Source organism: Netta rufina, assembly GCF_964035555.1.
Source record: "Netta rufina genome assembly, chromosome: 1".
NCBI lineage: Eukaryota > Metazoa > Chordata > Aves > Anseriformes > Anatidae > Netta > Netta rufina.
Genome location: NC_140123.1, coordinates 100,120,369 through 100,134,077, shown reverse-complemented (window position 1 = coordinate 100,134,077; position 13,709 = coordinate 100,120,369). Strand labels below are relative to the sequence as shown.

Below are 13,709 nucleotides of genomic sequence, written 5' to 3'. Positions count from 1 at the left end.
CAAAAATTCCACCTCGGGCAGGGCTTTACAGCACACCTAGATGCTCCATGGTTGTCAGTAGAATTAGAGAAATAAAGCCTGAGAGGAAGGAAATGAATTACTTACAAAACAAGGAAAATGCTTCAGTCTCAGTTATGTGTTCAGTAATATATGATAGGCCAACACTAAGCAGGTCAGAAGACCGAAGGACTATCTGGGAAAACAAACAAACAAACAAAAACAACAAAACAGAACAAACAACTCCACAAAGAGAAGCTTAGTTTAGCAGAAATAGTCAATTACATCATTATTAACCAAGGCTAAAAACTGGAAGAGGTGTGAATTCAGGGTTTACTCTCCTTTGTTTCTCATTTGAAACCTATTTCTAATGTCACCCTACAGGCCTGTCAGTTTTCACCAGCATAACAAGGTAAGGCAGGACCAGGACTTCACTGAGAACTCGAGATGGCCACCACCACCGTGCACACTAAGGAAGACCGTAACCACAACGCTGAGGAAGACCACTGAGGAAGACCAAAGCCATTTCTTTCAAAGCAGGAAATATATCAACTACGTGAAAACCTCCCATTACCAGTCAAAACTAGCAATGGAGTGACAAGATATATCCAAAAACTTACGAAGAATTAGGAAAACCCTACTCTAATCACCATCTAGTTATCAGATCAGGAAGTCTACACACATCCCCAAAAAACCTTTTGCATAGGCATCTGTCCACCCCTCAACACAGCAGCACAAATTAGGAATTGTTATCGTATATATGTTATGTTATGTGTAATAAATGACTAAGTCCCAAATAGGGTTACAATCAAAGTTTACAATTTATTAAACGAATAGAGGTAAGCAAACAGTGCTGGGTGCGCCGGGAGTCTCTGCTCCACCGAGACGCACACAAGTTACATCAGACTGCTGGTTTTTATGCTCCTAGGCTAATACATATTCATCACCACTTTTGGAAAAGGCAGGGTTATTATAATTAGTTACCCAGGACCTGAACCATCCCATGGATGCATGCGTATCAGTCTCTCGTGGTTCCTCTGGGGGTCACTCATACTGAACGTTCGTAGTCTTCCTCCCAGGCTTTGTCCTTCGGTCGTTCTTCAGCTTCCCCCCTCTCCTTATTTAGTAGTCTCTGGGACAGATGTCAGAAAGTTGTGTCTCATGCAATAGTCAGCAGTTGTCTCAAAAAACTTCCCCCTATTCTCTTATCTCTCAGACCCGAGTCTCAAGGTTTACCCTTCAAACCCTCTATCAACACGAACTGCTAGACCATTCTTTTGCAAGATACAAGAACTATATACACTGACCACTCTGTTTCTCTTGTACTTGTGGTTATTCATACAAGGGTATGTAAGACAGAAGGTCACATTTCATTATGAGGCCCTAGCATTGTTCCACATTGACACGAATCAGATAAACATATTTCACATTATGGTATATATGCAATATTTCACTCTTCTGCCAGTGAGCATGAGAGATCTCTTTTTATCACTTGCTTTTCAATACTTTAAAAAAAAAAAAAAAATCTGCCACCAAATGAGTGTTGTTGGTTTCAATAATCTTCTCCTATTCTTTTATTCTCATTTCTCTTACTAACCTTCTAATAATACATTCCTTGCCTAACTCTACATCATTTTACTGAAGTCTTTCTGCTCATCTCCTCACTCAACCTACTCCTCCTCAGAATGAAATGTGATTAAAAAGTATTAAACTTATATTTCTTGTCCCAGTACTGATTTTTATTTTTATTTTTATTTTTTTGGTGATTTATGATGTTAGCTTTCCCTCCTTCCCTCTCCCATTTTCTGTGTTGACTATAGACTTTTTGAGGTTAGAATTATGGTTGCTCACCACCCCAGCTTGCTTGGTACTCTTAAAATACTGCAGAAATGCCAATAATCACTAAGCCTGTCCATTACAGTCACTCCAACAATAACACATTTTCTTAAAAACAAAAAAGAAAGCTTTAACAACAGCAAAACATACCTACCTCCAGAAAAGAGAGAACTTGCAAACACCAGCTATTTGCAAAATCACCACATACAGCCTGTTTTGATTTAACCCCTTTGAAGCTTGAGTGGCATCCTCTAAAGGGCCTACCTACGAAGAAGAAAAAAAAAAATCCTAGAAGAGGTTAATTCTGCAATTACAGGTAGTTAAGGATGTTTTCAGTACAAATGTGTTTGGAAATACTGCTACTAAGTTAGTGTTTTCATTTGTTGGCTGTTATGTTACTTCATTTTTTCTAGGGAAAGTTAGATGTTCTGCTATAGGGGAGAAATTGTCTATATACATGTATTGTCTATATAATTATAGACATATAATGATATAATATAATATTATATGTCTATATAAGCCAAATTGTAATTTCATTTTCACGTATAAATAACTGACTGCACTGCAGAACTGTCATGGTCATGTTATACATCTCAGCATAATCAGTCAAGATAACGTGTTCTTGGAGCTGGACATAAACATTCAGTTTTTCACAATTGGATAAAGAATTCAGAATTAATTGGGTCAGAGATAACAGCATCACGACCACTGGTAATAGGTCTGTGTTGTCTGACGTGGCACTGGAGCACTGTGCAAAGAAAATGTGCTCTGCCCAAGACTGGGTTAATGCCCTCATCCTCAAGTAGTAGCAACAGCTTTGGTACTCACCAAGTGATCAGTAAAATTTGTATCGCAAGAAGTGAACGCTTTAACGTGTTCAAATGCAGGCATACAAACAGTGTGTGAAGTTGCAGCAAGGCTTCTCTGCCATGAGACCAAATAAAACCCACATTTAATCTAAGGTTTAAATCTTGCAAACAGTTTGTGCTTGTTCTTATATTTATTGCACGTAGTCTCACTGAAATCAGTAAGATAAATGGGTCCATAAATCTTCAGCACCAAACAGAAAAGGAGAGGAAAAGAAACATTACTCTCTCCTGGCACTTGATTTGCTCAGCCCAAGCAGCCAGTTCCTGGAGTGCAAATGGCACCTTCTGGACGCCAGTCCCGGGCTTTGCCTGCCTCCCTGGCAGCTTTCTGCTCTTCCACTGAAGAGAATTCTGAGCTATGTGGAGCTTATCTCTCAAGGACCTAATGCAAACTATAACAAGATTCATCTGTTAAAACAGATTAATCTACTTGGAGTACTATACTTTTATCAACCGAGAAAGATTGACCTAAATTATCTGATTGAGCAACATCATACTACTTTAAAATGTTGGCAATTGACAGTTACACAATTCTCATCTCCAAAATAAATATATATTTTTTCCTTCTAAGTCTTAAACCCCGAGGGTACATAAACTTCCTACCTGCCTGTAAACTTCCACTCAACTTCCCAGGCCCCTGAGGATGCAGCCATCCCTGACCACCCTCTGGGCTCCCCCACCTGCCCTGGCCCAGGCCCAGGTCCCCACAGCAGTCCTTGGACCACCAGCCCCTGCCCCGCTGAGGCCACAGCAAGGCCAGGCTCCAGCTCCCCACAGCCGTGCCCTGTGCCTGTCCAGTTTCAAGCTGGCCACTGCCCCAGGGAGGTGCCTGGTGCTGAGGCTGCCCCTGTGCCCTTGGTGCCCCGCTGCAGGCTAGGCCATGGGACAGGACCTGCCTCCAGGCCCTGGTGCCCCAGTCCCAGGGATCTGCCAGCCCTTATAGCACCTTCACAGGATTATCTTTCAATATCAGAGAAATCCAATACTAACAGTAAATTCATCAGTAAGTGATGGATTGCTTTCAATGACTCTTATGTCTCTTCATTACTGCTTCCCTGACGTGCCCTTATCCAGGCGATACCGAGTGGGATCCACATCAGTTCCAGACTGACATGGCAATCAAGCTCACAGGAAATAATCAAACACTTGGTTACAGTTGCAGCATTTTTAGGTCCCCATCCTTCAGCACAAGCCAACAACAGAGATCCTTCAGATGGTCATAGTGTGTTTCAGCTTAAGGGGTTTATGTTGCCTTGTTGAAGAATATAGTTGACAGTATACATGGCAGTGATATCACAGCTGTATATTATGTCACCAGGTTATGCAAGTGGTGTTTATTTGTTTTCCTTCACTCACAGACACAAAATCATATTTTACAGATGGAATATCTTTAATTTTCAAAAGAGACTACTTTCCACTAAATATATACTTTATACATACAAGGACAGAACAAAACACTGCAGCAGGGCACATCATGAATACCAAGAAGTCATAAGCATTGCTCCAGTGTAACAATTAACACTTGCATCCCACTAGGGTATGGCTTCATTACAAAGCTCCTCTAAAATGAAAAGCTTTGCATAGGAAACCACATAATATACATCATCAGTTTCATTCTGCCCTACTTGATAGTTTAAATTGCATTGCAAGTGACCTTTTAATTAAACTTGCAGTACACTATGTGCAAAAAGTCATTACATTTCACATATATATATTATTTTTAAAGATATCAGTAATTCTCAAATCTATTTGAAAGCCATTGTTTCAAAAACTTTTTTTTTTTTTTTTTTACTTGTTTTGGAAACTGTCTCAGAAGTCCATAGCATGTTTTGAGTGGTTAAACATGATTTAGCCCTTCAGATATAAATAAATGATAAATTTCATCCCCCATGATAAAACTGTGCCAAAGTAAAATTTGTTTATTATGTCCTGAACTAGGACAACGAAACTGCTTTTTTTTTTCCATTTGAAAATAATGAGATATAATTTGTCCATCACTAGTTGGACTAAGAGATGGACTTTGCTTAATAGAAAAAAAACAAAAAACAAACTTTTGTCTTTAAATCAAAACTTTTTGTTCATCTTCTCATCAGAGTGCATGAATGGATTTTAAAATTCACTGCCTGACCTGATCAATCTACTGCCGTATGTATTTTATACTGCATTTCCAGTAACACTGTTGACAATATTTTATATTGGTACTGATTGTGAAAGAAATTAATTGCTGAAATTTAAATTTTACAATTTTTTTTTTGGTAACGTTTAATAAATGACTAAGGAAGTTTAAACCTCATCCTCAAGCATAAGCATTTTCCACATAGCAATGAGCTTACAGATACAGTTTATCGTGCTCTGCCAGGGCCCAAATGAGAAAATTAGCTATCTTTTGATTAGCCAAGAATACAAGGTGTGACACATTTTTTTCCGTTTTGTTAGTTTCTTTGGTGCGGTGTTATCTGTGTCTACGTTATTAGCAATGACATGGGTAAGTAAATTGTCTTTATCAGGGTATCTGAAAACACTTTTAAATATTTTTTCTTGTATTTTGAGTAGCAACTCTGAAATACACCAGTGCAGGATGTATAGCATCAAGGCTGAATTAAAAAAAAAAGTTGATCGTTTCTGAAGGTGTCAGACATTATCTTTGTATAATTAGTCATTCACAATAGTTGTATTTACCGTTCATCTGTAAATTAAAGGGTGATTTATAAGTGCACTGAGCAGATAACTATTGAGATGCCTGAACTGAATTTATGCACCTTTTGATGAAATCTGATTTTTTCTGAGCAAGGCACATACCTAAACAAAAAGAAACTAAAAAAACTTTCAGTGGCACCCTGATGTTAACTAAAATCAATTCTCTCAGGCTGAGTTTTTCAATACAACATGGAGACCATTCTGCCAGCTGTTGATGTTGTCACTCACACTTAAGGAATCACACGGCTAAGACATATGTTTATACCAGAGCTTAAGGAATGAAGAAGGTAAAGCTATGAGGACACTTGTGCAAAACTTTTCCTCCTATGTATGGCCCCCTCAATCCTTTGGCTCATATAGTTAGTTAGAGATTAGGTTGCATTCAGAAAGCTGAAACTTAGGCACTAATACACAATCTAGCAAGTTTCTTTGGGAATTTAGAATTTCAGCACTAACGAAACAGAGGGCATGACTGCTGCTCTGCCAATTCAGAAAAGTGGCTAAACTGTACTGTCTGGAACGTGCTTCACTCACCCTCTATCTCTGAGGGATACAAATCAACAATGACATAAAAGCCCACTTCATGGCAGACTATGCCCAGCCTGTTATGACCTGGCACTGCTGACATAGTTACAAACCTTTTGGAAGTCTCAAACTTTGGCAAAGCAAGTTAGCTTTTGCTGACAACATCTTTTTTTCTAGGATATACTAAATACCTTTAAAATGTTGCACTTATTCTTTGGGAAAAGAATTTTCTTATCCTCAAATGCTGCTGGAGACACAGGATATTACAATAATAGTTTTTAATAACAATGATGTATTATGACAGAAAAGAGAATAATAAATTGCATATCTGCTTGAGTATTATTCAGCACTTCTATAATGGGGGGAAAATAAATAATTTATATGCTTTTTGGCAATAATTCTCCTAATGAATCAGACATCCTTGACAGAAAGACACTTAGCAAAAAGAAATATAAACTACAACACTTCATTAAAGTAAAAGTATCTTTACTATTAATATACAAATGGTGAAGAGTGACAAATAATTGATATACTTTAAGCCATACTTTCAATGTCTTTCATAAATACAAAACCATCATCTGCGATATTACTTCTTTTTACAGTATAGAGATATATATATATACACAGCATTTCATAGGGACATAAGGTTTTGAAACAATAAACAAACTAGCTCCGGTGGTAGCTAACTTATCAATATATAATTCAGGTGGTATATATCGCAAGTGGGCTGTTAACAACATGTGGAATAACAAAAACAATATATGGTATGCTTTAGCTTATACTATACACAGCATACAAATACATACTGAGTGCTCATTGTAGCAGGAAAGCTTTTTTTTTTTTTTTTAATCTTGTCAAAATTCTTTGCTCAAAATTCTTTGTGAGAACTTTACACCATGAGCAAAGAAATTTATCTTCATGGGGAATCTGATTGCTTTATATGTATGTCACCAACCTGTAGTGACCCCAAGGGCTTCTTTCCTCTTTTCTGAACCCTACGTTTTAGATTGAAAAATGCAGCCTACTTACACAGCAGACCTGAAGGATGCAGTAGGACTGCATCCCATTCTCTAGTTCTCACAGTCTGCAGCAGCCTCTCTTCTTTTAGTATCTCCCCACTTTCCTTTCCCCACTACTAACTATAGGATCTCCCAGTTTTTGAGCACTCTCACAGCTCACTCTCTTGCACCTGTTCTCTCTTTGGTAGCTTTCCTTAATTCTGCCAGCACTGCAGCTGGTCATCTTGCCCACTCCCAATCTCACCTGTGACGTAAAACTGCCAATATAAATTTGGCAATAAATATCTATTTAATTTGTCTGGGCTAAAAACGGCCAATATTCAAGTTTGAAAGTCAAACATCATGAAGTTCACAATGCCTGTTAAGAGGAGAGGGAGACAAGTAAACTGTGACTTCTCAGAACCTGGTCCAAAGTCAAATTTGTAGTAGGAAGGTTTCTTTCTGGTTCAGGTTCAAATGAAATGATTTAAGAACACATTTATATGTGCAGTAGAAATATTGAAGATCACTTAAAGTTTAGTGAGTGTTTTCCCCTACCACTACAGCGCTGCTGTCAAGTGGATTGGGTACTCCAGGAAATGATATGAAAAAAACTGAAAAAGGGGATAGAACCTTTTTTTTTTTTTTCCATTTAACTATGGTAGCTTTGCATGGATCAGCACAACTATCTGAAGTTAAACAAACTGATTTAAGAAGAGACAATACTTCCTAGAATGTTTTCATCTTTACCTAAAGTATTGCAACCACAGTGAATTAATTAGAGGGATGTTTTACTTAATTCTGGGCACATACTAATGTATGGGATAAAACCGTGATCAGATATCTTTATCCATGCTTTCTGATCACTGCAAACTCCTGATAGACAAGCCTTCCCTGTGCAAAATGTTAGCAGGAGCCTATCAGGACATTTAAATTCCACTCACACCAAGGTGTCCGCTCACAAAGGTGATGTGATGGGATGAGGACACGTGGAGCCTCATTGAGATGAGGGGATGAAATTCAGGCCCCACTGAAGTCAGTTTTTGTCCTAAACCCCAGTGAGACTTGGGCTCTTCTGGGGCCCTTCTTGTGGCATTCTCTGCACCCCTCCATAAAGTAACTGGACTAAGTAGGGTCTTGACATTTTCAGTAAAATTTTGTTGGAGGCTCTTTAATCAGGAGTGAATATCACCCAGCAGACACAACATTACTCTATGAAGATATTATTACTTCCTATGACAGCTTACACAGAGATGGTGAGGCCATAAATGGCTGCAAAACAAATATTCACTGCAGTTTTACTCCAGAGGTAAAATGGTGGGAAGATGTTCCTCATCATCTTTCAGATTTGAGCAAAGATGTTAATATTTTAGGTCTAACCGCCTAAGTAGAACTAAGGAGACTTTCTATCTGACTCGTCAACTTCAAAACACCCCTACATACTCTCCATGTGCTCCATCTACTTGAATATTTTCAGCAGTAACACACCCATATAAAACCCTCACTAGAATTGTGATCTCAATAGTAAATTTTGTGTTTAAAATATTTACGTGAATTGCAAATATTATCTCCAGTTTACTTTAGATGAGTATTTGAGCATATCTGAGCAGAAAAGCATGTCATGATAAAGCTTTCAAATACTTTAAACAGGCTTTGTAGACAAATCATTGAAGATTTTTTTTCTTTAATAAAGTAGAGTGGCATGCTATCAAAAGGCACAAATACATTTCCATTATCTGGTCTAGGAAACAGAAAAAATGGTGTGATTATTATACTACAGTTTAATGATTGGCACTTAAATAAATAATTACCATCATAAAAAGAAAGCCACTTTTTTGGATGAACATCAATGCAGAGGCTGAAGACAGCAGGTGAAATTTACTATACCACAGACTGCTGTCAAACAGCCTTTGTATATGACTGTCACTGTGTAAATACATTGTATATATCTATGAAGAGATATGTCAACCCAATCCTGCAAGCTTTCCTGTGAAAGGACATCTTGCTGCTCACACTGACCCCACTGGTGCCAGTAGGGTTACATACAAGTAGTGGGTTCAGCAACACAAAACTTCTTGCAAGACTGAGGCCTAATAAAATAACTTTGTCACATTATAATGCTAGGTATTAGCATCACCAGAATCATAAATATTTCTGCAACCACAAAACAACCGAAAAACAAAACAACAAAAACAACCAGAAAAAGAAACAAATACCATATAAGTAAAAAATAAAATAAAATAAAATAAAATAAAATAAAATAAAATAAAATAAAATAAAATAGGAAAGAAAACCAAAACAAAAAACAAGAAGAACTCTCCATAGTACATCTGTATACTAAATTGTAAAACATTAATTGTTTATTGTTTTGTTACTATTGTGGTAAATCAGAATGTATTTTTACTAAGAATAATAATAAGAAGAAGATTTAAGTAATTTTGCTTAATTTTACTCCTTATTTTTTGTTGAACAGATTGTCACTGCCACATTCCATTTTGTCCATAGTTTCCATAGCTCCCTCCCATGCTTCTCCCTGGAGTATGTTAGTATAACCATTCAGATTACTTTTAAAAGTAGTTATATTCTGTCAACTCTTCTGACATTTCATACTAACACTTAAAATTACTTTTAGACAGTAAAAGTGACACTTATACAGATACCTTTTTTTTTTTTCTTTTCTTTTTAGTCTAGATTAGGAAAAAATAAAGAAATGATGTTACTCCAGTTCTACACATACCTTACAAATTACTATGCACTGTCCCTCATTTGGAAATACTTGCAAATATCAGTGTTTTTGAGCATCCTGTCATAGTTATAGTTTGGCTTTCTTCATAAAAAGCCATCTTTCTTTTCATCATAGTCAAAACACAAGAGATAACATATTAGTCCACAGATGAAAAGGCATTCTTGGAGCAGTATGCCAATAAGTATGCCAATAATTTTGAACTGTTAAATTCTCAGCCTAATTGGCAAGAGACATTACAGCAGGAAGAAAATAAATATATTGTAATCCAATATACTGGGAACTGCTTCTGCTTCCCTTATTGGAATAATTTTGCTGTATATTTAACTTGTGAAGAGTAGGACAGGAGTATTAATACTAAATGTGCTGAAGAGACCTTTTAAATCTTCTAATCCTTTCACATTATAATTAGAAGCCATATATTTAAAAATAATAATAAAAATAATAAACAACTCCCCCCCCCCCAAAAAAAAAAAAAAGAAAAAACAAAAAAAAAAAAAAAACACCACCACCACTGACCAACCTATAGTTGTTAGGCCATGAAAGTCTTTTGTATAAGTCTGAAGAAAAAGGACTAAAATTGAAAATGCAACTACAGTTGAGCCTAGAAAGGATTAGTCCTGCCCACAGGAACCTTGTGCAAATGATCATGCTGGCTTCAGAAAAAGCACTGTTTGTCTAGTGAACCTTGACTTATGTGAGTATGCACATAAACTTGTTTTGACAGATAGAAGAGGAAAGAAGGTCTCCTACCTTCATCCTCACCCTGGTAAAAATACTGCATGAGATGATGTGGGTTACAGATGTTCAAGCCACACCATCTGCATTCAACTACTTCAATATTCCAGGTCCCTTCCTTGCATGTCAATGGAGGGAGAAAGCCCAGTTGCATATACATACTTTGTAGAAAGAATATATATTCACATACATAAACGAGACAACCATTTTTCTTAATTATTGATTAGGGGACAGTCCTGCTCATTGTGTACTTACTCAGAAAGAAACAGGACAGAAATTTAACAGGCAAGCAGCTCCTTGGTAATACTGCCTGCACAGTTCATAGTAGCAACAATGAGAGACCATAAGGGAGTATATTCATCTTTCTTTCATCCAGTAGTGCCTTAGCATTGAAAGAGACCTCTTTGCAGCAGTTTTAAATGGTTCTCTTTCATGACTTTCATCCTACATTGCTGTTACCCATTCTTTTCACTTTGTTTTTTGTGGGAACTTGGCCTCTTATCCTAGCCACACCAGCATTATACCTCTGTCTTCAATACTTGGTTCATTGTATCTTTTTTTCCAAAGCCAGGAAAAGTTGGGAAAAAAAAAATATTAGTTGGGATTGAAAAATAAGAAAGATACATAAATTAATTATGTCCTCATTAACTCTTTCAAAAGCACTAATGATTGGGTTAACAAGAAGGTTAACCTGCCATTTTCCCCAAAATTAAAGACATTCTTTTACTTTTCAATTTGGCTTTGCTGCACAGAAGTCAAACACTTTGCCATAACTACAAAATATCAGCAAAGAGTTGATAACATTCTTTGTGAAATTAAACAGTTTACGTACTGCAAATATGAGATAAATTTAGATATAGCATGGAGAAGACATAATTTGCCGAGTAAGGCTACAGTTAAACCTCATGACTTAGATGTGGAGAATCCAAAAAGTACTCTACAATTTAATCCTGACAAGTAAAATTTTCTACTCTAGTATCCTATGTGGTTTATCTACTCTTTCCAAAGCAAGAATTTGAACAATTTGGTAGGTGTGGATACACTGTGCTGAAATGGAAACAAAATGTATTACTCATATTAGTGACACCATTAAATCAATAATAATAAGTAAGAATGAATTTTTCATCAAATAAATTAGCCAAATTTTCAAGTAGTGCATATTAGCCCAAATAATAAAAAAAGATTATCTTAAAGAGTGCTTGACAGGAAAAAAAAATATATATTTGGCCTCATACAAGATGCTATTCATTAAAAATTTAAAACTGTTACTAACCGTTTAGCCAAAGTCCTTCTTACCATCTGTTCTTTTGTTTCTTGATATGACAAAAGATATGAAATCATAACGTAAGAAGTGCTTCTTTAATAAGCTCAAGTTTAAATATTTCACATACTGATTTGTGGTGAAAATATATCTACTACCATAAAATACAGTTTATCTCTTGATTAAATGGTTATAACTAAAAGAAGAATGAATACTGTATAATGAATATATTGGGGAAACTAATGTGAGCTTGTGTTATAAGGTTTCATTTGAAGCCAAAAGTTACCAAAAATGAGTTTACTTTTTGCACATTTCCTGCATTCCAGTTTACATACAACCTTCCAAACATTAATATAGAAAACTGGACATTCTGAAAATCTTGGGGCCTTTCAGAATCATGCTCACATAGTTAGGATAAGACCAATATACTTCCACAAAATTCAGCCATTTTGTTTTAAATCTGTACATCATGGTTGTCATTTTTTTTGCTATTGTACTAGAAAACCCAGGTGAAACTGCAGGTGTAGCTGGCTCTGTGCTGTTGAAGATGGTCTGGTTTTTATTTTGTTTTGTTTCAAGTGATATGCACAGCTTGAATGACTACTGAGTGTCTGCCAGTGCCAAAGTCTTAAATATTGTACTGAGACTTCTTTTTTTTAAAGGCAACCTAAACTTTTGCTTTATTATAAATGGAAACAAATACAATAATATATGGCACTTTATGTACGTAGCTCGCACTGTAAGATCCAGAGACCTGATGTGTGGTTAGGGGTGCTTTGCAAAGTATTCTTCTAAATAGACATAATTTTTTCATATAATAAATTACAGTTCTTATTCTGAAGATTTTTCAAATGTATACCATGGGACTTGGTGTCAGCAAACCTACATACTAAAACCATTAACAAAACAAAACAAAAAAATAGAAAGGAACTGTAGACAGAAACTGTTTCATCATATGTACACATGTACTAACTATTCCAAGCTTAAGTTTCCCAAGAAATTAAGGTCAGCTGTAAAGTTTTGGTCATGGGGTTGCTTCAATCCAAATGTATTATCCAGATAGCTGTAGTTTATCTTTCTATGCTTTGCTATCATCTTCTTTTGACTGGATGATGTCATTAGCAACTTTGATTTCTATGGTTTCTGGATTTAAAGCTTCTTTTCCATTTTCTTCCTTTAGTGGCAGCTTCCTATCAGAAGAAAGGAGAAATCATGGCAGTTACAAAACACAACACATCATCTGGAATTTAAGTCTACAGTATGTACATTGTTAATACAGCCCATAGTGTTTATAAAAACATACTTAACTGAAATAATTTACAATTGCTTTGAGTATTAGTGTTCTTACTCTCAAAATAATTAATATCAATTCTTTCCAGAATTCTGTAAAGACAGAAAAAGCTAAATGGCATATGATAAGCACATTGTTGCTGCCCAAAATAGTTTCTTCAATATGACAGAAGAAATAATAGAATGCCAAATAGCCAGCTTCTATAATTCTGTGAATGTGACCCTGAGCTATGTGTTCGTTAAGATACTGCTAAACACACAAAGTCAAGTCTTTTGTGGAATCTAGATTTATTTATTTTTTTGTCTGTTTCCAACTGTAAATGCAGTTGCATATGAAAGAAGACATCCACCATTGGCTATGCCAAGACACAGGTAAGGGAAATAACGTTTTCTAGCTCAAGGAGGTAATGGAGGTTATTCTTTACAAACTTCTACAATTTATTTTCACTAGGTCAAAGAAGCAAAGTGCTTTACTAAGTTACAACTCTTTTAAGGCTAAGTTTGTGAGAAATGGCACAATAAGAAGCTGTCCACTTACATTCATCCCTGAGATAAAAGCTGTTCATATTTGAATGCATGAAGACCTTCAGCTAGTATTTTAATTTCAGAAATGGTCTAAAGATTCCCTTTTTATTTTAAAATCCTAAATTCCAATGCCAAAAGCCCCACCCTTACTTTATAGGAAAGACAAAACACAGATTTCATTCTTGACTTCTTGAAAATCAGATTCCCTGCTACCAGTCAAAATGTATCTG

General features: G+C 36.1%; 1 protein-coding gene across 1 annotated transcript in view; it reads right to left on the bottom strand.

Moving 5' to 3' along the window:
* Positions 1–12,742: 12,742 nt before the first annotated feature.
* NCAM2 (neural cell adhesion molecule 2) overlaps positions 12,743–13,709 on the bottom strand; it is a gene marked incomplete at its 3' end in the record, with an annotated part of 282,431 nt that continues 281,464 nt past the window's right edge. The window contains exon 19 of the mRNA XM_084305716.1: positions 12,743–12,854. Within this exon, the coding sequence (XP_084161842.1) occupies positions 12,743–12,854 (112 nt within the window). The remainder of the gene's footprint in view (positions 12,855–13,709) is intronic.